At 42.7% G+C, this 23198-nt stretch overlaps 1 protein-coding gene across 1 annotated transcript in view; it reads right to left on the reverse strand.

Annotated features, from left to right (window-relative positions):
• GBE1 (1,4-alpha-glucan branching enzyme 1) overlaps positions 1-13383 on the reverse strand; it is a 106837-nt gene extending 93454 nt beyond the window's left edge. Inside the window, exons 1-2 of the mRNA XM_018576140.1 lie at positions 13293-13383; positions 7211-7333 (exon numbers count right to left, since the gene is read on the reverse strand). Of these exons, the coding sequence (XP_018431642.1) occupies positions 7211-7333; positions 13293-13315 (146 nt within the window). The 5' untranslated portion in view covers positions 13316-13383. The remainder of the gene's footprint in view (positions 1-7210; positions 7334-13292) is intronic.
• Between the last annotated feature and the right edge of the window lie 9815 nt (positions 13384-23198).

The following is a 23198-nucleotide window of genomic DNA, read 5'->3' on the forward strand; positions in this document are numbered from 1 at the left end:
TTATTATCAGCCTAGAAACTAAAATAAGAGTTAACCAAGGTTATACCTAAGCACAGCAGTAGAGCCCGGAGGTCAATGACAGTTGATTTACTGTTCAACAAACAGATTCTGAGCAAAAAAAACCATATATATTTCTACTACCATAATTGGCAAAAACACAACGTCAGCATGAACAAATACCACTTTTGGACTTTTCTATCCCAGTGCAATTTAGAAAGTGCCTTTCATAGCTTAGTATATTTACACATGTTACTTCTTTTTTTTGGCTACCAGTAGTATAAGAGAAAAAAAAAAAAAACTTTAAAAGAAATATGTCTTAGAGGAACAAGAAGACTTTCACTGCTGGGCTCCATTTCTGAAAATGCTGAGTTGCCTGGCTATCACACTAGGGCTGCAACAACTAATCAATTAAATCGATTAGTTGCTTTTTGATTAGTTGCCTCCGGTCTCCTCCTCGCTGGTGCTGGCTGCAGCGGTCTGTGTCCCTTTTAATTCCCGCTGCTCTCCCCACCTGTATCGGCAGAGGCAGCGGGGACACAGACCACTGCAGCCGGCACAAGCGGGGAGGAGAGACCGATGTGACTGCATATCCCAGCTGCCCCCCCGTACCTCCGCTGCTGCCCCGGTCCTTCTCTACCCCCCACGTGTCTCCTCTCACTCGGCCCCCATGCCGCCGCCCCGTTCCTCCTCTGCATCTAGAGGCTGGGAGCCATACCCAGCCTGCTATTGGATATTTTAAAATGCAATAGCCAATATCAGGTTGGCTATTGCATCCGCCCACTGCCTGCTGTCAATCAGCAAAAGAGGACCTGATGGAGAACATTCTCCTTCAGGTGCCTCCTCTGCTGATTGACAGCAGGCAGTCGTTGGGTGCAATAGCCAGCCTGTTATTGAAATTTGAAATATCAAATGCCAGGCTGGCTATTGCTCCCAGCAATAAAGTAAAAAAATAAAGTTAAATAAACTTCAATAGATTATTGGTGGGCTCCAGGAGCCCAGCACTGACAGCTATGAGACCGGAAGTGAATCTGCATCGCTCCTGGTCCCATAGTACGGGGAGCAGATCAGTGAACGGAGGTTCGCCGATCTACTCCCCAGCTTCCCCCCAACACCAGAGAAACCGGAGGCAGCAGCTGAGCCGCCAGAATCGCTTCTACTGCAAAGCAGCTTTACAAGTGTAAACAGAGTCCCAGCGACAAGTCTGTTTAAATGGGCCCGATACACTGTATGTCACTGGTCATGAAGGCGTTAAAAACTTAATTGCTCATTTGTGTCTCGGTTCAAAAATAACAAGTTATACTCACCCGAAGCTCCGAGCCTGACAGCTTTTACAGTGCTCCCTCTAGCCTGTCTCCTCCCTATGCTGCAGCACTGGAATATTCTTCCGTGTCCTCTTATCTATACACAGTGTATAGAATGTGATGATTTACGGGACCTTGGACCACTGCAGACGAGGGGGAGAGAGGCTGTAAGGACTGGTCTAAGAACAAGCTCTCTTCATGGTGCAAGTTAGTATAATTTTTTTTCTTTACACAGACAAAAACGAGCAGTTTTTTGTCTAGTTAGCCCCACTGCAAGGATTAAATATACATCCTGGATTTCTTTTTAAATGCACACAGATAACACACCGAGTATCGAATATGTATCCATAGAGCAATATTTTTTTGTGTGCTGGGTCCACATCTTTCCATGTGTTTAAATTTATTTTTACATGCTTTATCTACATCAATGCATCACAGTTTATCACATAGTTATTAACCATCAGAGGTATCTGTATTTAAACTAAAATGAAGGTGTAATTGCACCTACGGTATATCAGAGCAATCGCTCCACCACAAGCCCCCACTCCTAGTTTTATAGGAACTTGTTCATAACCCAGTTAGGTATTGCTACCTAGATCGTGATGCGCTTGTTCAAAAATATTTTCCCGGCCAGGCCCCTGGAACCCATTTATTTTTGTTGGACTTCCAAATACAAACGCAGAAGTCCATGTATAAACAGGGCTGACCAGAAAGATTTTTTTGACGAGCAGCCAGGCGATATAGGTAGCGTTATCTTGCTGGATCGGGAACAGGTAAGTACAAGTCTAGAAGAGAAGTGGGGGGAGGTCCACCCATACAACCTTTATTGCTATATTAGTTTAAAAAATAACATTCTTTAACAATAAATGAACTCATGTAAAGAGTAAAATATTAGCTTACAATATAACAAGATCCCAGTGAGCGTTGAAAGTGACGCAACTATCAAAAATCAGTTGAATTCCATAAGTCATAAAACATGGCTTTCTTATTCTGCACACATCTTGAGCACAGTGCGTTTGCTTAGAGTTCCTTGAAGTTGGCTGTTGTTTCTGGAAAATTAGACATACAGCAATATATACATTGCTGGATCACGCCAGGACATGACAGCAAGTTCTTTGCATATAGAGTAGAAAAATAAAAGAAGTGAAATGACAATGGCAAGGCAATAATACTTCTCTTGAAAGACCCTACTGTGAAAAGTAATGGGTGGAACGATATGGTACCCACTTTCAAAACATGCCTTGGATTTGAATATATTGTTTTCATTTTGCTTCCAGCAGCTAAGAGGGAGGAAGCATAAGTAGAAAATAATTTTAGGACATGATGTACACCTCCGTTTAAAAAAAAAAAGCCAAAAAAAAAAAAAACCCACAGTTACCCAATAACTCAATTTCCAGGAATCTTGCAGGACAGATCATGGGAGAGTGTGTGGCACTGCCCACCTGAAACAGGAAATGTGAGGCTCACAGACAATAAAACAAGCTCAGACTCATTGTATTAGTAATACTATATAAATACAAGCAGTCCCCTTGTTACGAACAAGATAGGGACTGTAGGTTTGTTCTTAAGTTGAATTTGTATGTAAGTTGGAACAGGTACATGTTTTAGGTGTAACTCCATCCCCAAGTTTTTTGTTGTTGTTGTTTTGGATAGCATAGGGAAGGGCTTACCCCCTGTGATATTTGTTTTGCTGTGTGTGCCCCTATTCAGAAGATTTCACCTCACTTTCTGTCCCTGTGACAATTGGATTTTGAAAATGTTGGGTTGTCATGGAAACAAGGATTGGTGATAAAGCTTCAGTGGAGACACCTTTTTCCCATGATCACTCTTACAGTAGTGAATTTCACTTCCTAGGGGTATATTTCCTTTCACTTCCTGTTGTCTCAAGGACAGGAAGTGAAATTAAATCTTTCTAATGAGGATACAGACAGCAGTAAAAACCTCACAGTGACCCGGAAGAAGAGGCAGGCACCCCTCGTCTGCACGTCTAACAAGAGCCAACTTCCTGTAATGTAGGTACAGGACTACGAACCAGACCCAAAAAGGCGGGCACTCCTCGTCAGCACAAGCGCGGAAGCATTACAACTACCCCCGCTGTACAGTAATACCCTCCGTTTGGAAGTAGGAGTCGTATGTTAGTCGAATGTATGTAACTCGGGGACTGCCTGTAAAGCCAAAAGGCAAACAGTAGAATGTAGCAACCCTTAATCACTAAAATAATGGGAGGCAATTCCCGGCTGTCCTGGAAGATTCCTTAAAGCTGAGTTGCCAGGTAACTAAATCTGTTTTCCGCAATCATCTTCCAGGACTGCAAGAGAGGATCAGTGAGAAATAATTAACTATGGTGGGGCTACGGCCTGCAGGCTTTGCTTCCCAAAGGCTCAGACCTGATAGGAGAATAGGGCAATCCAGTCGAGTCAAACAACCAAATGAAAATTGGACTAGGTGGCAGCACTGTAGAGCTGTTTAAGCGAATCACATCCTACATTATAAACTGCAGTAAACTGCATCATAAACTAAAGGTGGCCATACGTGGTTAGATTTTAGTTCGGAAATCATACACAAATGATTTTTCAAACGAAAATGGAACAGCTAGTGGTACAACACCAATTTTTGTTTTTGCTAATGTGAACAAAATGTTTTGCTTTGTTCATACTGTAGTAGAGTTGTAACATACAGTATATAGCTACATGCATACATGCAGTGTTCATCTATTAATTACATATCACATGATGAGGACAACTCGTAAGCTACTTCATGTATATGGTTGATGATGAAATATTTTTTTTTTACATGGTAGGCAAGTGAAACTTTGTCCTATAAATCTACAGTTTAACCACTTTCCATCCAGTCGTTGTAAATAAGCGGGGTTCCTAAATGCGGGCGTGCGTTTTAAAATGTCCATTCTCGCTATCTCACTCGTGCGCACGCGTGCTGGGTAGGAAACTGTTTGCATTTTAACCAGCCAGCGACAACTGTTTACATACAAGCGTTCGGGCAGCTGTAGAGCCGCCCGATTGCTTGTATGTTGTGTTGAAGCGTGCGCCCCCCTCCGCTGCCACATATCCCCGGCTCTGCTGTGGCCCATGTGGGCCCTGGACCGGCACATCAGCTTTCAGTACTGATATCGGAGGGAGATCAGCACACAATCTCCCACTGATTCCCCTTCTGGTCTCTGAATCGAAGTGATGTGTATTACATCACTTCTGCCTTCAGCTGTCATGGATTCTGTAGCTGAAGAGAAGCTGGTGAAGCAGATCTGCTTCATCAGCTTCCTTCGGGGTCCCTAGGTGACATTAGGGGTCTAATTGACCCTGATGCCTCCATAAAGAGGGATGGTCACATTATCTTTGCTATCACATAGGAGGCTCCCTATGAGATGGCAATAAAGTTAACTGTTAAAAAAAAACAATAAAAATTAGGCTCGACATGTTTAGTGTCTATTTACCCGATGTGACCCCCATCTTTTATATTTTACCAAAAAACTGGGTAATAATAAATGTTTTATAACATAACGTAGGGAAAATTGTTTTTTTTTTCTAAATTTTCTGTATTTTCTCTTTATATAGTAAAAATTAAAAAAATTAAAACATGGTGAAAAATAAAAAACCACAGTAGTGATTACATACCACCCATAAAAGCTCTATCTGTCCCTAAAAAAATGATACAAAAACTGAATAAATGTCAAAGTACCGCAGCGCTGAATATTGAAAAAGGGCATGGACAGGAAGGGGGTTTAATACCATGCTCCTCAAGTGCTTAGGGCACAGGGAGTGTATCTGGTAGTGCCTGAATGAGAAGGGGACTTGGCTCAGGAATATATGATTGCCCACTGAATGAAGTCTCAACAGCCAGAACCCTTGAGCTATTTTTTCTATGTACAAATTTAAGGACAAATACAACCAAAATATAATTAAAATGATACATGCATAAAGAACTTGACTCTAATGTTCTGTAAGAAAATGAATATAGAACGTTAACGCATCCTGTAAAATCCATGAGGAAAGTATCAAACAAAAAGTCAAGTAATTATGCAGCAACATCTGTAAGACCTATGCTCCAAAGAAGGCCATTAGAAATATCACATATACAAACAAATAGGTTGTGAATTTCATATATGAGGCCTGAGCCACATCACAAGGAATACCTCAAGCCTCAGCAGCCAGAGGTCTTATCCCTAAGCCATCAATTCCATGTACACATTCATGATCAAACAATACAACCTGAATATAATCAAAATAATAAATGCATAAGTGAAAAAGAGCCAAAACATTGCACAATTCATGAGGTTGGTGTTAAAGTGTATTCAAAGAAGAGAAAAACCCAGAAAATCATAGTGTAACTTATGCAAATGAGGCCTATGTCACAAAGCAGACAATGAGAAATATCACATATACAGACTAAAACTTCAATACAATGAGTAAAGTAATCATGAGACTGAAGTCCATCACAGGAGAGAGCTTGGAGTGGTGGCTACTTTACAACACACACAGGGACCATGGGGAACAAAAGTAGTCACCCTCCAGAAGGAAGGACAGTGTCAGCACCAATTCAGAGATGATTTGAGGATCTACAGCTTAGTGATACACAAAGAAAATGCAATGCTTTGCTGGGCGATGTATATTTCTTTGATCTAGATTCATTATTGATAACAGGAGTGAGAGTTTATTACTACTTTAAGTCCTTTTGACCTTGGAAGGAAAATGAAGGCATTGTCAGGAGGAGAACTGCAATGTCTGAAGATGAATAAATACTTTTTTAATAATGTTGTCACCCAAGATTTACATCTTTTTCATCGAATTGAAAAAAGTGCGACTCTTGGGTGATCACTTTGTGAAAACTTTGATAAATCGACCTCTTCCACTTGCATGCAAATAACATGAAAAATTAATGAAGATCTGACGCTAGGTCCACGAAAAGCCTACTACCGTGTTTCCCCGAAAGTAAGACCTACCCCGAAAATAAGACCTAGCACTATCTTCAGGGATTTCTGTAATATAAGACCTACCCCGAAAATAAGACCTAGTTCGGTGGTAGGTCTTATATTACAGAAATCCGCTAGGTCTTACTTTCGGGGTAGCTGCACATAAACTGTGTAAAGACCGGCCGCAGCTCCCGCCCCGCCCACACACCAGCCTGCCGCAGCTCCAGCCTCGCCCACACGCCAGCCGGCCGCAGCTCCTGCCCCGCCCACACACCAGCCGCAGCTCCCGCCCGCAGCTCCAGGACCTCGTTAATGTGCATATAATCTGTGTGTGTTGGTGTGTGGTATGAACGTGTGCTGCTGTGCACTGTGTCCATTGTTAAACTGTATTGCAGTGCTGACTTTTTACCATCTTTATTAAAACTTCTATGTAACTCTATGCATTGCAGTGACTTGCAAACAAATGCACCAGGTCTACATTTCTACCCAACATACAACAACTCAACAACAACAATACAACAACTGGGTACATAGCCAGCAAAAGTATTTAACTACCTGCGGGCCGGCCGTAGTAAAAAAACGGCCGGCCAGGAGCTCTCTCGATCTGAGCGGGCGTCTATTTGGTGGAGTCTGAGTTGATTAACACACTATGTGTGAACAAGCCCTAGAAGCTAAAAGTGTTTTCCTCTTTGATTAAAGTGATGATTCACAGGACACAAGTTCACAATGCAGAGTTAACAAGATTGGCATTCCACAATTATAAATAAGAGTGCAGTGATGAGAAAGAGCTGCATTGTTCTAGCTGTTCTCACAACAATATTCAACTTTCCATACCACGAAATCCCTAAAAACTGCAATCCGACAACAACTGGGGTGCCATGTGGCTGCCAACCCAAAACTTCAACTGAAGAAGTTCCTAACCCTGAATGACATGGAAACACGTAGGATAAAAGGGTGAGGGGACACGGCATGTGCCTCACTTTACCTTCTCTGGAAATCCTTCTTGTATGGTACGAGATACGAGTCCTGCTCCAGCAGTTTGTGTAGTTCGGGCACCAAGACATCATCTATGTCAGCCATCTTGTCATCCATGTCGGTGTGGTGGACACTGCAAGTACAAAGACACTACGTTGAGTCTGTCTGTATTCAAACAGACATGAAGTGAAGTGCTGCCCCTTTCATGGGATTTGCTGATATGAGCTTGGCTGCAGCAGAGCAGAAGCACAGTGCTGTGTCATGTCAGTGACCCAGCGTCACCTTGTCATAGTCTGTCACAGATCACAGCCTCAGCATGAGTATCCAGTGACGCGCACACACACACACGTGTTCAGCACTGTGCAATGTAAGGCATGCTCTGTCATAAAATGCCATTCTACAACAGCTAATAACGGTGTCATAGAAAATGGCATAATATACTCATACCAATTACATAAATACATATTTCATATCAACAGTTTAATATTCCTCTCCTAGCACTTGTACATTGCAAATTGACAGCAATAGCACAAGCGATCACAGAAAGGTTTTGCTAATCCCAAATTCCTGTTTAAATACCAGAAGGCAAGCATCCTGTTTCTGCAAGATGGGTTTTAGGTTTATGTATTGATCACATTAAATGTTTTTCTGTTCTTAGCTCTATTCACGTAAATGTCACGTTAGCCATTACTATAAAAATGTAGCATTTGCCATTTCCAGGACATCACACTTCCCCACAGCAGGCTCGGAGACACAGAGGTCTATCACACTCTCTCCTAAGCCACCTACAGCGGGTTCACTGCTGTTTCAGCATACGTTATGGTCAAAGAGACTTCTCCCATGCTCGCCTCCAGGACTACTCTAGAGTCTCCCCCCATTCTTTGAAACGCTTTACCCCAACCTGTCCTTCCGTCTCCTACTTTGACTGCCTTTAGGTGAGCCCTAAAGACTCATCTCTTCAGGGAAGCCAATCTTGCCTCGACCTAACCACTGAACTATCACTTTCTCAAACAATTCATCCCCACACAGCTATCTCCTCATGTATCACTTGCCCCTCCCTCTTAGATTGTAAGCTCTAATGGGCAGGGCCCTCCTTACCATCTTGTCTTGAATTGTATTGTAATTGTAATGTCTTCCTTATATTGTAAAGCGCTGCGCAAACTGTTGACGCTATATAAATCCTGTATAATAATAATAAGAGACCTATACTAAGATATACAGTGCATTCAGAAAGTATTCAGTGCACCTTCACTTATTTCAGTTTTGTTATATTGCAGCCTAATGCTACAATTGTTTAAATTCTTTTTTTCCTCTCATTAATCTACACTCAAAGTGAAAACAAAAAGTAAAAACAGAATTTTAGAAATATTTGCAAATGTATAAAAAAAAAGGAAAAACAAATATCACATTGGCATGTGTTTAGACCCTTTGCAACAACACTTGAAATTTACCTCAGGTGTCTCCCATTTCTCTTGATGTTTCTACACCTGTGGTAAATTAAATTGATTCGGCATGATTTGGAAAGGCATACACCTCTCTATAGACCAGGGGTGGCAAACTCAAATTCATCGGGGGCCGCATCAGCAGTATGGTTACCCTCAAAGGGCCGGTTGTATAGGACTATGCATCTACTCTTTATTATCATAAAATACCCCTGCTATAGACGGTCTCACACCTGACAATGCATACTGTATCAGACCAAAAGCCATGAGGTCAAAGGAACTGTCTGCAGAGCTCAGAGACAGGGTTATTGCAAGGCACAGATGTGGGGAAAGCTACAAAAAATTACTGCTGCACTGAAGGTTCCCAAGAGCACAGTGGCCTCCATAATTCTCAAATGGAAAAGGTTTTGCACAACCAGGACTCTTCCAAGAGCTGGTTGCCCGACCAAACTGAGCAATCGGGGGAGAAGGGCCTTAGTAAGAGAGGTGTCCAAGAACCTGATGGTCACTCTGACTGAGCTCCAGAGATCCTGTGTGGAGATGGGACAAAGTTCCAGAAGGACAACCATCACTGCAGCCTTCCACCGATCTTGCCTTTATGGCAGAGTGGTTAGACAGAAGCTTCTCCTCAGTGCAAAACACATAAAAGCCCGTATGGAGTTTGCAAAAAAAAAAACACCTGAAGTACTCAGACTGTGAGGAACAAGATTATATTGCCCGATGAAACCAAGATTTAACTGTTTGGCCTCAATTCTAAACCTTATGTCCAGAGGAAACCAGGCACCGCTCATCACCTGCCCAATACAAACCCAACAGTGAAGCATGGTGGTGGCAGCATCATGCATTTCAGCAGCAGGAACTGGGAGACCTATCAGGGTTGAGGGAAAGCTGAATCGAGCAAAGTACAGAGATATCCTCAATGAAAACCTGTTCTACAGCGCTCATGACCTTGACTGGGCTGAAGGTTCACCTTCCAAAATGACAACGATCCTAAGCACATAGCCAAGACAACACATGAGCGGCTTAGGGACAACCTGTGAATGTCCTAGAGTGGCCCAGCCAGAGTCCTGACTTGAACACTATTGAACATCTCTGGGGAGACCTGAAAATGGCTGTCCACCGACGGTCCCCATCCAACCTGACTGATTTGCAAAAAAATCCCCCAATCCAGGTGTGCAAAGCTTGTCGCGTCACACTCAAAAAGACTCGAGGCTCTAAGTGCTGCCAAAGGTGCTTCAACAAAGTACGGAGTAAAGGGTCTGAATACTTAACTACATGTGATATTTCAGTTTTTTCTTTTGAATAAATTCACAGACATTTCTCATTCTGTTTTCACTTTGTCATTATGGGGTACTGAGTGTAGATTGATGAGGGAAAAAAAGAATTTAAAAAACTGCAGTATCAGGTTGCAACATAACAAAATTGAAAAAAGTGAAGGGGGTCTGAATACTTTCTGAATGCACTGTATATATAAACCAGAGATCACATTGCTGACCTTCTAAAAATACAAGATGTCTGGCTCTCCGACTTCAATACTGCAAGTTACTAACCTGAACAAGCATGCCGTTTAGAAAGCCAAATAAAAGACTGATATGAGCACTTGTTCCAGACCAGTGATTCAGTAGGTAGTGAAGCCTGACTCAGGGTGACATTTTTGTTCAATGATCTAGTCAACCAAGCAGTTTTAAAAATAAAAAAGAAACTCCGGCTGTTATTCTTACCTTCATTCAAGACTGCCCCCTTCCCGCAGTACCTCATCTCCACCACAAGATGCCCTCGCACCATGCAACCCAATAGACTGAGGAATCTACTGTGAATACAGGGTGCTGATGGCCCGCCCATAAGGAGGCATCACTATGGGGCCCTTCATTCACTGTGTACTAGGGTGCAGAGAGCACACCAGACATTATGTCTTCAGTGCCCCACTCTGCATCAGTAAGGACCGCCCATTCTATAGAAAAAGGGATGAAGGAATCTGTGGCGTCATGTGACCCTCCTGAGACTTCAGAAAAAGTGTAAACACTGGTACCTGTGTTTACATGCAAATAGCATTTTCTGTCCATACAATGGTATGGAGAGGAAAATGCAGCAGCTGCGGATCCCAGTGCTGCAAATACAGGTGTATTTTATGCTGTATGCCTATACACCTACATTTGGGCCCATAAGCATGAGCCCTTAAGTCATTGGGTCAGCATGACAGCCATGAAACTGTCACCTACATTATGAGAGGTCAGCCGTAGTAGCCTGCAAATTATTTCAGTACCAGTGTGACTGGTGATACATGAAGAAGAGATCGTGGAAATCCCCTCCAGATGACTACACATCACTTTAGCTATCCTACCGAGCACCGACATCCCACAAGTCTCACATCCTGGGGTGTTCTATTGTGTGCAATTTTCTGCCTGCTACCATGGCAGCATTCTGGTCCTACCCCCTTCATCTACCTTTTCATTGGTACACTAATATGATGAGCAGTCTTGCTTGGGAATGGCAGAGCACAGGAGGTGAAACAGACAGTGCTTTTGACACCATGGGATTTGGGGATCTATTGGAAATCTAAACTGAGAAGCAGGTATCTGAAAATAAAATAGTATATTCTGGCACAGGGATCCCAGTGCAGGTAACTTTCTGCACACAAAGGGTTGATCTTACGCACAAGGTATCCCAGCCCAGGAAAGGTAAATACACAAACAAGCAAGTTTTCTTATATTAGTAAGGCCTCTTTCACATGGGGGGATCCCCTACTGATCGGAGCAGTGCAAAACAGATGTCACTTTGTGACATCCATATACGTCCAGTCTTTTTCTTTCATCTTGCAATGGAGGAAAAAAAAAGAAATGACCAGAACCATGTTGGTCTATGGGGAGCCGCATGTAAAAGGTCTGCAAATAGATACTTACAGATAACTTTAGGTTTTTTATTCTTTGCATATCGTGTTTTTCTTTTCCTCACCTTCCTTCTCATGGTGGCCATTTTTACTAAGGGCAGATGAATCCATCTCCCTTTACTTCCTGGAACTCTGGCACATGACTAGGACATGTGACCATGCACATCATCTCAGGGGAGGAAAATGCCTTTCCCTGAGATCTCATGAGATTGCAGATGAGATTTCCCAGCAATGCTCTGCTGATGTAACCTTCCCAGGATGCAACACTTGGGCATGATTACATCACTTTTGCTAAAGAGAACCAGGGAGTAGAAAACGGGAAAAGTAAAGCATTAAATTTTATTTTATATTTTGTTTATTAAAATGTAAAGTAACATTAAAATATGTTTAACTAATGTAATATTATTTCTTATTAGCATGCAGAGCTGTACGCTGATGTGATTTTTAGCCAAAGTGGGTAAAGATTCACTTTAAAAGTTTGTTTTGCCTATAGAGCTAAAATAACAAAAATATACTCACCTGAACCGCAATCCTGGCTTGCTCTTACACCACTCCCTCCAGCCTGTCTCCTCTTCCGCTCCAAAGATGATATGCCCAGCAGCATGAGGGTTGTTGGTCAGAGCACTGTGCAGGGTAGTGTGTGGGGCTACTGAAGACTCGCTGCACTCTGCGTGAGAGCAACGGATTGGCTCTTTAGTGTGCTACCGACACAAAGTGGCTTCTTACAGTTTTAATCATGAACTCACACAAAACATTCCTTACCTGTTATGGAACCTGACTGCACAGCAAGTATACAAAACAAAACTTCAACTGGGCTTTAAAGTGGATGCAAATCCTAAATGGATGATATTCAGTCTGTTGTGTCACTTTTTCTATCGTCTAAGAGTGCACTTGTCATGTCTCTATATATTATTATGTCTCTATATATTATTATGTCTCTATATATTATGAGTGCACTTGCTATGTCTCTCTATATTATTCTGAATGCACTTGTAATGTCTCTATATATTATTATGAGTACACTTGCTATGTCTCTCTATATTATTCTAAGTGCACTTGCTATGTCTATATGTATTATTATGAGTGCACTTGCTATCGTATGTCTCTATATATTATTATGAATATACTTGTCATGTCTCTATATATTATTATGAATACACTTGTCATGTCTCTATATATTATTATGAGTACACTTGCTATGTCTCTCTATATTATTCTAAGTGCACTTGCTATGTCTATATGTATTATTATGAGTGCACTTGCTATCGTATGTCTCTATATATTATTATGAATATACTTGTCATGTCTCTATATATTATTATGAATACACTTGTCATGTCTCTATATATTATTATGAGTACACTTGCTATGTCTCTCTATATTATTCTGAATACACTTGTCATGTCTCTCTATTTTATTCTGAGTGCACTTGCTATGTCTCTATATATTATTATGAGTACAGTTGCTATGTCTCTATATATAATTATGAATACACTTGTCATGTCTCTATATAATATTATGAATATACTTGCAATGTCTCTATATATTATTCTGAGTGTTGCTATGTCTGTATATTTTATTATGTCTGTATATATTATTATGAGTACACTTGCTATGATAGTTTGTATGAAGCCTGCGCATCACCTGTCAGGATAACCTTCATCCTGGAGCAGTCATAGGACAGCTGAGTGCACAGTGCATTGGACTTATCATGTCATGCTATTGCAGAGCAGCAGGCTGGTGGGTGTCAGTAGCTTTCTCACCCCAATGCCTTCTTGCCGTCCATGCAGATCTCTAGAAGCAGAGCTCTCCCCAGCGGGCAGTCACTGTCTTCTCTCCCCCCTCCCCGTAGACACACTCGTCTCTGCCTAGTCTCTTCCTGCTTCCGCCTTGAGATACACGGCTCTGACCAATCACCTCTCTGAACTAATAAAATCCACCAATCAGCAGCGCTCCTTGTTCTCCTATCCCGCAGACACTACCATAAACTGATCGCACACAGTCCTTGTGACATAACTCCCTCTCCCACAGCCTCAGATGCGACTGCATGTGGTTCTTCTTGTAAACCAAGCCTCGCTTTCATTTACCCACAATGTTTGGCTCTCACACTTCAGCTGTGTTGGTTAGCAACCACAACTAACAGGAACAGACATCACTTCAACTGAAATGTAAATCAACCAACTTTATTTAAAACAATTTAGCCTTACGTTTAAATTGCCTGAATTCAGCCTACAGACGGACAACCAGGGTCCAGGGCCGGTGTTCTGTCAAGAATGCCGACCTAGTCGAATTTTCCGACCTAACCACCTGCGCTTGCGCAGACACCAGGTTGAACGAGAAAGCAGCCATTTATTTACAAAGCATTTCTAATTGTTAATTGTGACCGTTCATAATATGCCATCAGAGCCAGTAAATGATGGATGGCATTTTATGCACATTCACAATTAATATCGTAAGCAATTACATAATAATATAATTGCTTACGATGTTAATTGTGAATGTGCATAAAATGTCATCCATTATTTACAGCCATGGATGGCATTTTATGAACGGTCACAATTAACAATTAGAAATAAATACTTTGTAATTAAATGGCTGTTTTCTCATTCATATCGGTGTCTGCGCAAGCGCAGATTTTCAGGTCGGAAAATTGGACTGGGTTGGCATTCTCGACAGAACACCGGATTAACATATAGGCGGGTGGAGCTCCCACTCTACACCCACCCCTGCAAATAGGCGCAGAGTCGTGTCCAGGCTGAGCTGTCTTGGATTGCGGCCAGGTCGAGCTTACCCGGATCGCGGCTTGGCCGAGCTGACCATGCAGCCGCGGCCCTCTATTCAGGCATGAGGGCCCTCTGATGTGTCTGAGCAGAGAGCCGCAACCTATACAGAGTACCGATACCGGTGCTTCGGCTGACATGGAGCCTGCTTCCCAAACAATCAGGAAGCCGATCAGTGGGTAATGGCCTCCCCGCCCGGGTTCCTGATTTCCTGGGATGCCGTCTCCATGTTTGGCCGGCTTGATGCTGATTGGACGGGAAACCAGCTTCCCAGCCAATCGGCATGGAGCCAGCTTCCCAGGCAATTAGGACGCCGGGCGGTGACTAATGACCCTCCTCCCAGCTTCCTGATTGGCTGGGAAGCCGGCTCCATGCTGATTGGCTGGAAAGCCTGCTTCCCAGCCAATTATCATGGAGCCATGTATTCTAATGTGTTTTTAATTTTTTTTTCAATTTTTATCTTGATCTTGTGTAATTTAAATTTGTTCTGCCGGCTCCATGCTGATTGGCCGGGAAACCTGCTTCCCAGCCAATGAGCATTAAATCAGGAAGCTGGGGGGCGAGTCATTACTTGCCCCCGTCTTCCTGATTGCCCGGGAAGATGGCTCCATGTTCCCCTACGGCACTGCCAGTCAGAGGAAACCCTCCTCTGACTGGAAGTTCCAGTATCGGGGAAGGTATCAGAGCATTTTGGCGAGTACGAGTGCTCCCCCGAATACTCGGTATCGGCACCGATACTGGTATCGGTGCATTCCTATTCACAGCATATTATGGCCCACTTACCTGCCAAACCGATCCCTTCCAGCTTTGCACTCCGGCTTTCCCATTGGTGCTGATGTTGCCATCTCCTTCCACTGGTCTCCCTGATTCCGCATCTTCGGCCTCCAGCTTGGCCAGCCGTCATGAAAGAATGTTACTTCACCTCGCCATGCCTTTTTTTTTTAAATTGTATTTTACTTTTGCTTAAATGGTTTATTCCTGGGTGGGTGGAGCCCTTTTTTACTCTGTTATAACATTGGAGTTTACATAACATTACAGCTACAGTATAGAATCACAAGCAATGTAGAACTTCACGTGTATGAAAGTAGAATTTCAATGTGCAAATATAACAATGCTTTTAGATTTATATTGTAAAGCGCTGTGCAAACTGTTAGCGCTATATAAATCCTGTATAGTAATAATAATAAATATTGTTATTACGCAGTTACAGTTTTCTTGTAACCATTTAGCAAATTAAAACAAAGGCAGCATTAAATAAAAAAAAACAAAAACAGCAATAACATTCCTTGTCTTGTTGATCTCTTTTATTATGCATCATTTGATTCCTATAGGGAAATTGTAGTAAAAATTGGAGGGAGAAAGGTTGCTGTATACCTTATAGTCAGTATTAGGGGCGCACCAATACCGGTATTTTTGGTATCGAGTACCAATATTTTTTACGGTACTCGCCGATACCGAATACCGATACCGGAAGTCCCATAAGGAAGCCAGGCCGCGTGTAAAGACCCGCAACCCAGCTTCCCGATTAGCAGGGAAGCCGTCCCCATGCTTCTTGTCACTATATGTCGAGAAAGCATGGAGCCGGCTTTCTGGCTAATCAGGAAGCCGAGCACCGTGAAATGACGCGGTGCCCAGCTTCCTGATTGGCTGGGAAGCTGGTTCCATGCTCCCTCGTCATGAGGCTTCCCAGCCAATCAGAAAGCCGGGTGTCGCGTCATTACACGGCACCCAGTTTCCTGACTGGCCAGCTTCCCGACTAGTATCAGGCTTCCTGATACAGGAAGTATCGGGCTAGGCATCGGAGCATCTGATGCCCAAATACTTGGCATCCGCACCGATACCGATACTAGTATCGGTATCGGTGCATCCCTACTCAGTATGAAAGGGAGATTTGGAATATAGTATTTGTAGCAACATTGGCAGTACATCTGGTAGTTGCTTGGTAAGGTGTTACAAAATAATAATGGTATCCAGCAATTAGTATCCTCTAGGTATCCAATGTTTTAGGTGTAGGCATGTAGTATTTTTGCTAAATTCCTTTTTGTACTTTTGAGGGTAAGCATGGTAGCCAGGCAAATGCAACTTTAATTGAGGTCAGCAAAGATAATGTTTATGTTTCTCTTACGACAGATTTCCATTAAAGGGTCACACGTCAATACCATATTTTACCACTAGATGGAGCTACTGATACAAATGCATAACCACAGATCCTTTTGCTGATAAAAGGGGATACTGAGGAAGGGAAACCTATTATGTTAGTATGTGAATGGTTACTAAATGACTAGGGGGTTTCCAATTAAATTGATAGTTCCTATTTAAACAGCAGCTCTAATTTAGAAATACACATTATACTGTTAAGAATGGGCTTGGTGGAGGAAAGCCTTGTATTGGTAAAGATGATATTGTATATTGGTAGTGTAATGGTTACGATCAACTCTACTCCTGCGTGCCTCTGCGCTGTTTGTCTGTTACCATGGCAGCACAAGTGGATAAAACTATACGTTTACCTTTGCCGCACAAAAATGGAAACAAATATTGATGTGTGAAGTAAACAGAATACAACATGTACTTTTTTTTTTTTGTTATTATGTGGGTTGCCTTGAGCTGCTAAATACACAGATAAAATCTACAAATGTGAACTGATTTATCTGCCAAGGATAATTCTGTGAGGCAGGCGCACGTGGCAGATGGGGCAGCCAGGTTCTGGGCCCCCTTGCCCATACACTGTGCAATTATCGCACGATAATCGCGGGAAATCCCGCGATCGTACAATAATCGTAAAGTGTATGGAAGGCGTGCAACCGCTTTTACTGTACGGTCGCACGTCTTTTGTCTTAGGAGCATGCTAGAAAACCAGCCGAGAATCGTACGATTTTCGGCTGGTGTTTAACATGATCGTAAGATCAAAGCCGCATGGGCCGGTGTGCGTACGCGCACACTGCCCGTTCAGCATTGCGGTCATCGCAAGTACGATCTGCCTGTCCAAGATGGGCAGATTGTACGTTTTTTTAATTACTTTACAACCATCGCAAGACTAAGGTCTTGCGATGGTTGTAAAGTGTATGGCCACCTCTACAGACTGCAGTGCACTTTTCTGGCTTGTGGAAAAGATTGTACTTAATAGTAACTATGCTCGCCAGAGATCTGCACTTTGCCGCCTGCCTGACACCACACGCCTCTCTCCCATCCATGTGTGTGGACCCTAAATGGGTGAACTGTAACTGCACTTTTCCTAAGTGACATCATGTGGACTAATCATTTAAAAAGATAGTCACCCTGGATACTGGGCTACACCTAGGCCTGTGTGGCCTCTGCATTGTGCAGAAAAACGGTAACAGAGACACTCCTTCAGTCCAGATTGTAAAAAGGTCACATGAGCGTGTCTCATAGCGAACCCTTCCATTTGATCTACTTTCACCGCAGACCAGGCAGAGGGAAGGCAAGTGAGATGGTGCTTTTGCTTTGCTAGAAAGGATCTATGTTGACCTTGACACCCCTTTGATTTGAAATGGAATGACCTAGATCAAGGCACAGGATGCCAACACCCCTGAAAATGGTATATTGAAAAGTCAGGAAAGTTGGGGGGTTTTTTTGGGCAGCCGACTGACAACTTACAAACCAAGACTTTTTTTAGAAGAAATATTTTATTTGATTAAAAGGTAAGTAGAATTGATAAAATTGACAACATGATTCCCCTGTAAGCTCACTCCACATTAGTTAAATTCATTCATATACAGATGACAATCAGAATCTTATGCAATGGAACATGATTGAAAAACATGATCATTGAAAAATTCATGTACACATGACATGATTAGTATAAAGAAAGGTGATGGAGGAGCTTGGTTTTCTCAACGTTTCGCACTAGATAGCGCTTCTTCAGGAGATGGAGAGGGAAGTTGTCTATACAATTTAAGAAAAATATATAGAAGATATAAACATCATTGAACTTCTAACACAGCCACTTGAACTTGTCTAGTGGTATGGTACACAGGTCGAATAATGTATGTAAATATATCACCTACACTTGGAGTCTGTGTGCGTCCCAGTCGTTCCACCCGGCTCAGACAGTGAGAGAGTAAAAGCATAAGGCAGGGGGGGGGGAGGAAGAACAAGAAGGAGAGAGGATGAATGGAGGTCCCCGACCCCAGTGAAGGCAGACCCAATCGGGAGATGGCGGGGGTACCTTATTGGAGAAGCAAATCAAAAGTTAGAGGATACCATTTGGGGCCTCAAAAGAAAAGAAAAACATAAAACTAATCTGAGTATCAGTGGGAACAAGCCACTGTACCCTGTCATCCTTGCTGGATATAGTACTTAAAGTAAGTACATACCACTGCTCGCAAAAGATTGGAGGTGGATACAAAAAGTTGTCGGTCAGCGTCGTAAGGTAGCCGTTCCTCTCTCTCTCGATATCATGCCCCCAGCAGCTAATACAGCCCTGCAGGCTGTACACTGACGCTGGGGGCTTGCGTGGGTGCTAATAACAGCGCTCCCCTGGTGACGTCATCGCATCGTCACCTGATCCAAGCCAGGAACCGCTCCCTGTGCGAGTCGCCAGGGAGCGTGGTGAAAATACTGGCGCTCTGAAAGGTGGTAACATCAGTGAAACACATGATGGGATTGTTTCTGGTTTGTGGAGGCCAGCACCCTTTCTGCCAGTCCCTAGGGCCGGAGTCCCCATCTGGATATAGTAAGGGATAGAGAAGAAAAGGAAAGGATAAAAGATGGGAAAAGGGAAGAAGAAAGGGGGAGAAAGCATAATAAAGAAGAGGAAGCTGGGAAGAAAATAATATAAGAGAAGATGTCTGCACAGCCAGATGGAAGAGGAAATAAAGATGAGAAAAAGGAGAGACAGGGGAGCGTGGGATGCACACATAATACATCTTAATACATCACCGACAGAGCTTGCATATATGAATTGTATTTATAATAGCTCTTTAGTCACATATGAGAATATAGATCAAACATTTCATGATCTACAATTAATGTATATCATAGAACTTTCATAGTATTTATTTTGATTTAATCCATAGATTATTATGCACATTGGAGCAAAATTAATAGATTGACAAAGAAAACAGTAAATGGTAGACATTTTTGCATTGGATATATTATTAATTGATAAAAAGTGGAAACTATAACAGAAATATGTGTGGGAGAGATCACTGGAATACACCAAGGTGCGGGAAAGGAGGAGGGAACATTTCCCGCACTCCATGTCAGTGGGTCACCGCGAAGTCCAGTCAGCGGATCCCCTCGAGAAAGGGGGTGGGAACCGCTGTATGGAGTCCGCCATAGCCCACAGCCCACGAACTCGCCTAGGGAGTGAATGGATTCTATGAAAAGTATCTCTTTAATGAGAATAGTACACATAAATATATCCATATAGATATGGCCATCCATATCTGCTGGTTTAACCCATGATAGCGGTACAGTCCGAACAGTGGAGTCCACCAGTTAGAGATGGAGACCACTGTTTGGAGTGCACCCCAGCCCCTAAAGCAACCGACTCAGCGGAGAAAAAAACTCCCTAATCCATGCACCCCTTTGGGTGAGTAGGAACAAATTTAACCCTGCCAATATTGATGCAAGATCAACTATTTACTGATGCTTAAAGTATATTTAATATAATCAGTGTTGTGACATTTGAATAATTATTTATTTATGTTAGATTGGCCACCCTCGGTTCCCAGAGGAAGCATACCAGTGAAATGCGTTGGGACATCGGCCTATAAATGCAAGCCACTGTGAATTACCGTTGTGACCATTCAAAAATAAAAATGAAGATAAAAAATGGACAATAATACAAATGGTTATGTGGTAATGTTGGTAATGTGGCTGCGTTAGGTGTAAGGCATACCTAGAAGGGGGTGTATTCTAATGTGTTTTTAATAAACAATTTTTATCATGATCTTGTGTAATTTAACAAAATAAAATATGTATTTTATCATAATTTATGCAATGGGGGTGCACCTCTTTAAACCCCATAGTTTTCGGTTTGTGTTATCTGTGTAAATATAGATAGGAACCTTTTAGGTTGAGTGAGTCTGGAGTCTGAGATGTGTAAACTGCTTTCAAACTGAACGTAGCCCCGGGATCTTTGTGTGGCTTAGGAGGAGAAACGTACGTGGGAAAGCTGCTTCCAACGTATAAGAGATTACACCCCCCCACACACACACAGACTTATTGTTGCTCCCTTCACTCCACTCCTGGGCTTCTTTAATACAGTCCTCAGTACTCATTTTGGTACAGCTTTACCTCATAGAGGACAAGGAGCTCATACCATATACCAGCCCTCACTGTACACAGGATCTGGCATTGTGCCGAGCACCGCACTACTTTTCCATCTCACTCTCATTTCATCCCAGCACTGCACATTGCAGACATAAAATATCCAGTCGAGTGCAGATTGTATTTTAATATTTTACCTTAACTTACCTTGTCTGCAAACACATTTGTCATTACAAGGAGGTATTTGCAACATGGAGGTTTAAAGTGATATTTAAAGTAACATTAAAGTCTAAACCACCCCCATGCTGTTTTAAGGACTTACCTTAAATGATGCCTCTTGATCCGATCTTCTTCTTCTTCCCTGTAGTTTTCAGGAGTCCCTCCAGCGCTGGTGTCGGTCTCTGATCCAGCACAGACTGCAGCGTCTCCTGTGTCCCATGGCGTCTGTGCGGGTTACAATTGATGCTGCTCCTTGATGTTTAACATTTTTAGTATCCTGAAGAATCAGCTGGTCCCAGAAGCACTAGCCACTGATAACCTGTTTTAGGGTGGCTCCTTTCCCCGTGCAGGGTTCTATGGAGCCACCCTTGTGTGTACTAGTAAGCTGTGTGTGTCTCCACAATCACACAGGCACAGCAAGGCAAGACACTCTCCTGCTCCCCTCTCCTCCTCCCTCCCTTCTCCCTTTGCCGAACTAGTGGATAGAAAGTTGCTGGAGACTGCTCTGTCCTGCTCTGCTCTGTGTTATCTTGTACTGGACAGGAAGTTCAAGGAAGCTGAGATGAGAGAGTTGGATCTGTTTGGAAACATGATGATTGGTTGGGCAAAAATGTAGGAATACTTTACTGGGAAATGTATACTGGTTTGATTTGGATTCATTATTGAAAACAAGTTGCAGAGTTTAATACTACTTTAAGGCCTTGTTCACACCAGACACAGTCGTTCCGGCCCGATTCTGGCCAGAACGCACTGCATCGCATTGCGGCCGGCTCACTATGTTGTGGAGCAGGAGGGGACGTGGCGGTCCAATGAAGCGAATGACACAGTAACCACACCCTCCAACCGCAATGTGTTCGGCCGCATGATAAAGCAAGGCACATTATGCCTGCGGTCCGGTCCGAACAAAATAGTGCTTGCAGGTGAACCCTTGCAGTAGGGCAATGCCTTTACTGCAAGGGATAACTTCTCATTTTTGTCTAGGGTCCAGAATGCAGAAGATACAATTACCTGATCATCTGTCATGTGGGGGTGAGAGCTGTGGTAAGTCCCTCAACATCTTCACATCCAATACAAGTCAATGGACTGCATTAAGCATGATGACGTCAGCGGGGCATACACCAATGGAGCCCGAGAAAGAAGAGGCTACGGGGGTCACTCGAAACAAGCAGTTAACCCTTGCAGTGCAAGGGTAGCCCCACTGCAAGGGTTAACTTTTTACATTCCTTGAGTTCTTCTTTAAACATGAACAAAAGTCATAGCGCATTTCAAGGCGACTTTATGAGCAGCTTCCAAATGAAATGACAAAAGTCAAAGTCATTGCAAAGTCCACATTTAAAGTTCCGTCTGTCATTTGGAAGTTTTTGCACAATGAAAAATGTCCTGCTCCCTGACTTCATCATCAATGTTAGTCCACGGATGATTTTGTCCAGGCATCTTCCTTCTCTAAATGACAGCAATTCAATAAGTTCACTTCAATATCTGTGACAAATTTTAGGAGCAGAAAAGGTGAACAAATACCATAAAATGTCAATATTTAGTAATAAGAAAACCTTTTGTGACTGGCATTTTTAATGCTGTGCGCTATAATATTTTCAGCGGGACAGGAGAGCTATTCATCAGTCTGTCTGAAAACCGAATTTGTACACTCTGTCAAATATCTAAAATACATGGAAGTAATAGAGTAAGGATTACGTCAGCTGTTCTTAAAAGTGACTCCAGGCTGCAACAGTGGCTCTGAGCTACTCATCTTTGTTCATTGTCACTCTGCTATGCTTTAAACACCCATTGAAAGCCAAAAGTTTCCAAGGTGTAGGAGCATCACAACAAATACCAGTGCACATGAGCTTTCAGTTAGCACTCATTCACACAGGTAAGGACCCACCCGTACAGATCCGTGCACAGGCACAGCAAGGCAAGACACTCTCCTGCTCCCCTCTCATCCTCCTTCCCTTCTCCCTTTGCCAAACTAGTGGATAGAAAGTTGCTGGAGACTAGACATGTGCACTGCCAAAAAATTTGTTTCGTTTCGTTTTAAATTCGTATTTGTGTTATTTCGTTTTTCAGGATTCGTGTGTGAAAGTCAATTCGGATTCGGAATTCGGATTCGGACGAAATTCGGTAGCGTTAGTACGAACGTTCGTTTCGTTTTCTGTTCTTATTCGTTTCTTATTCGTTTCGTTCGTTCGTTTGCAAAAAAATATTTTTCTCCTTCTCTAATGTCACTTTGCTCCAACGAACGAAACGAATAAGAAACGAATAGGAAAAGAAAACGAAACGAACGTTCGTACTAACGCTACCGAATTTCGGAAATGGAAATTCGGATTCGGTTGCATTCGTTATGTCTATAATTCGGAATTCGGATACATCCGAATGTCCGAATTTCCGAAAATTCGTCCGAATTTCGATTCGGTACGAAACGAATCGCACATGTCTACT

This window comes from Nanorana parkeri, unplaced genomic scaffold, assembly GCF_000935625.1.
Source record: "Nanorana parkeri isolate BGI_ZX_2015 unplaced genomic scaffold, ASM93562v1 scaffold57, whole genome shotgun sequence".
Taxonomy (NCBI): domain Eukaryota; kingdom Metazoa; phylum Chordata; class Amphibia; order Anura; family Dicroglossidae; genus Nanorana; species Nanorana parkeri.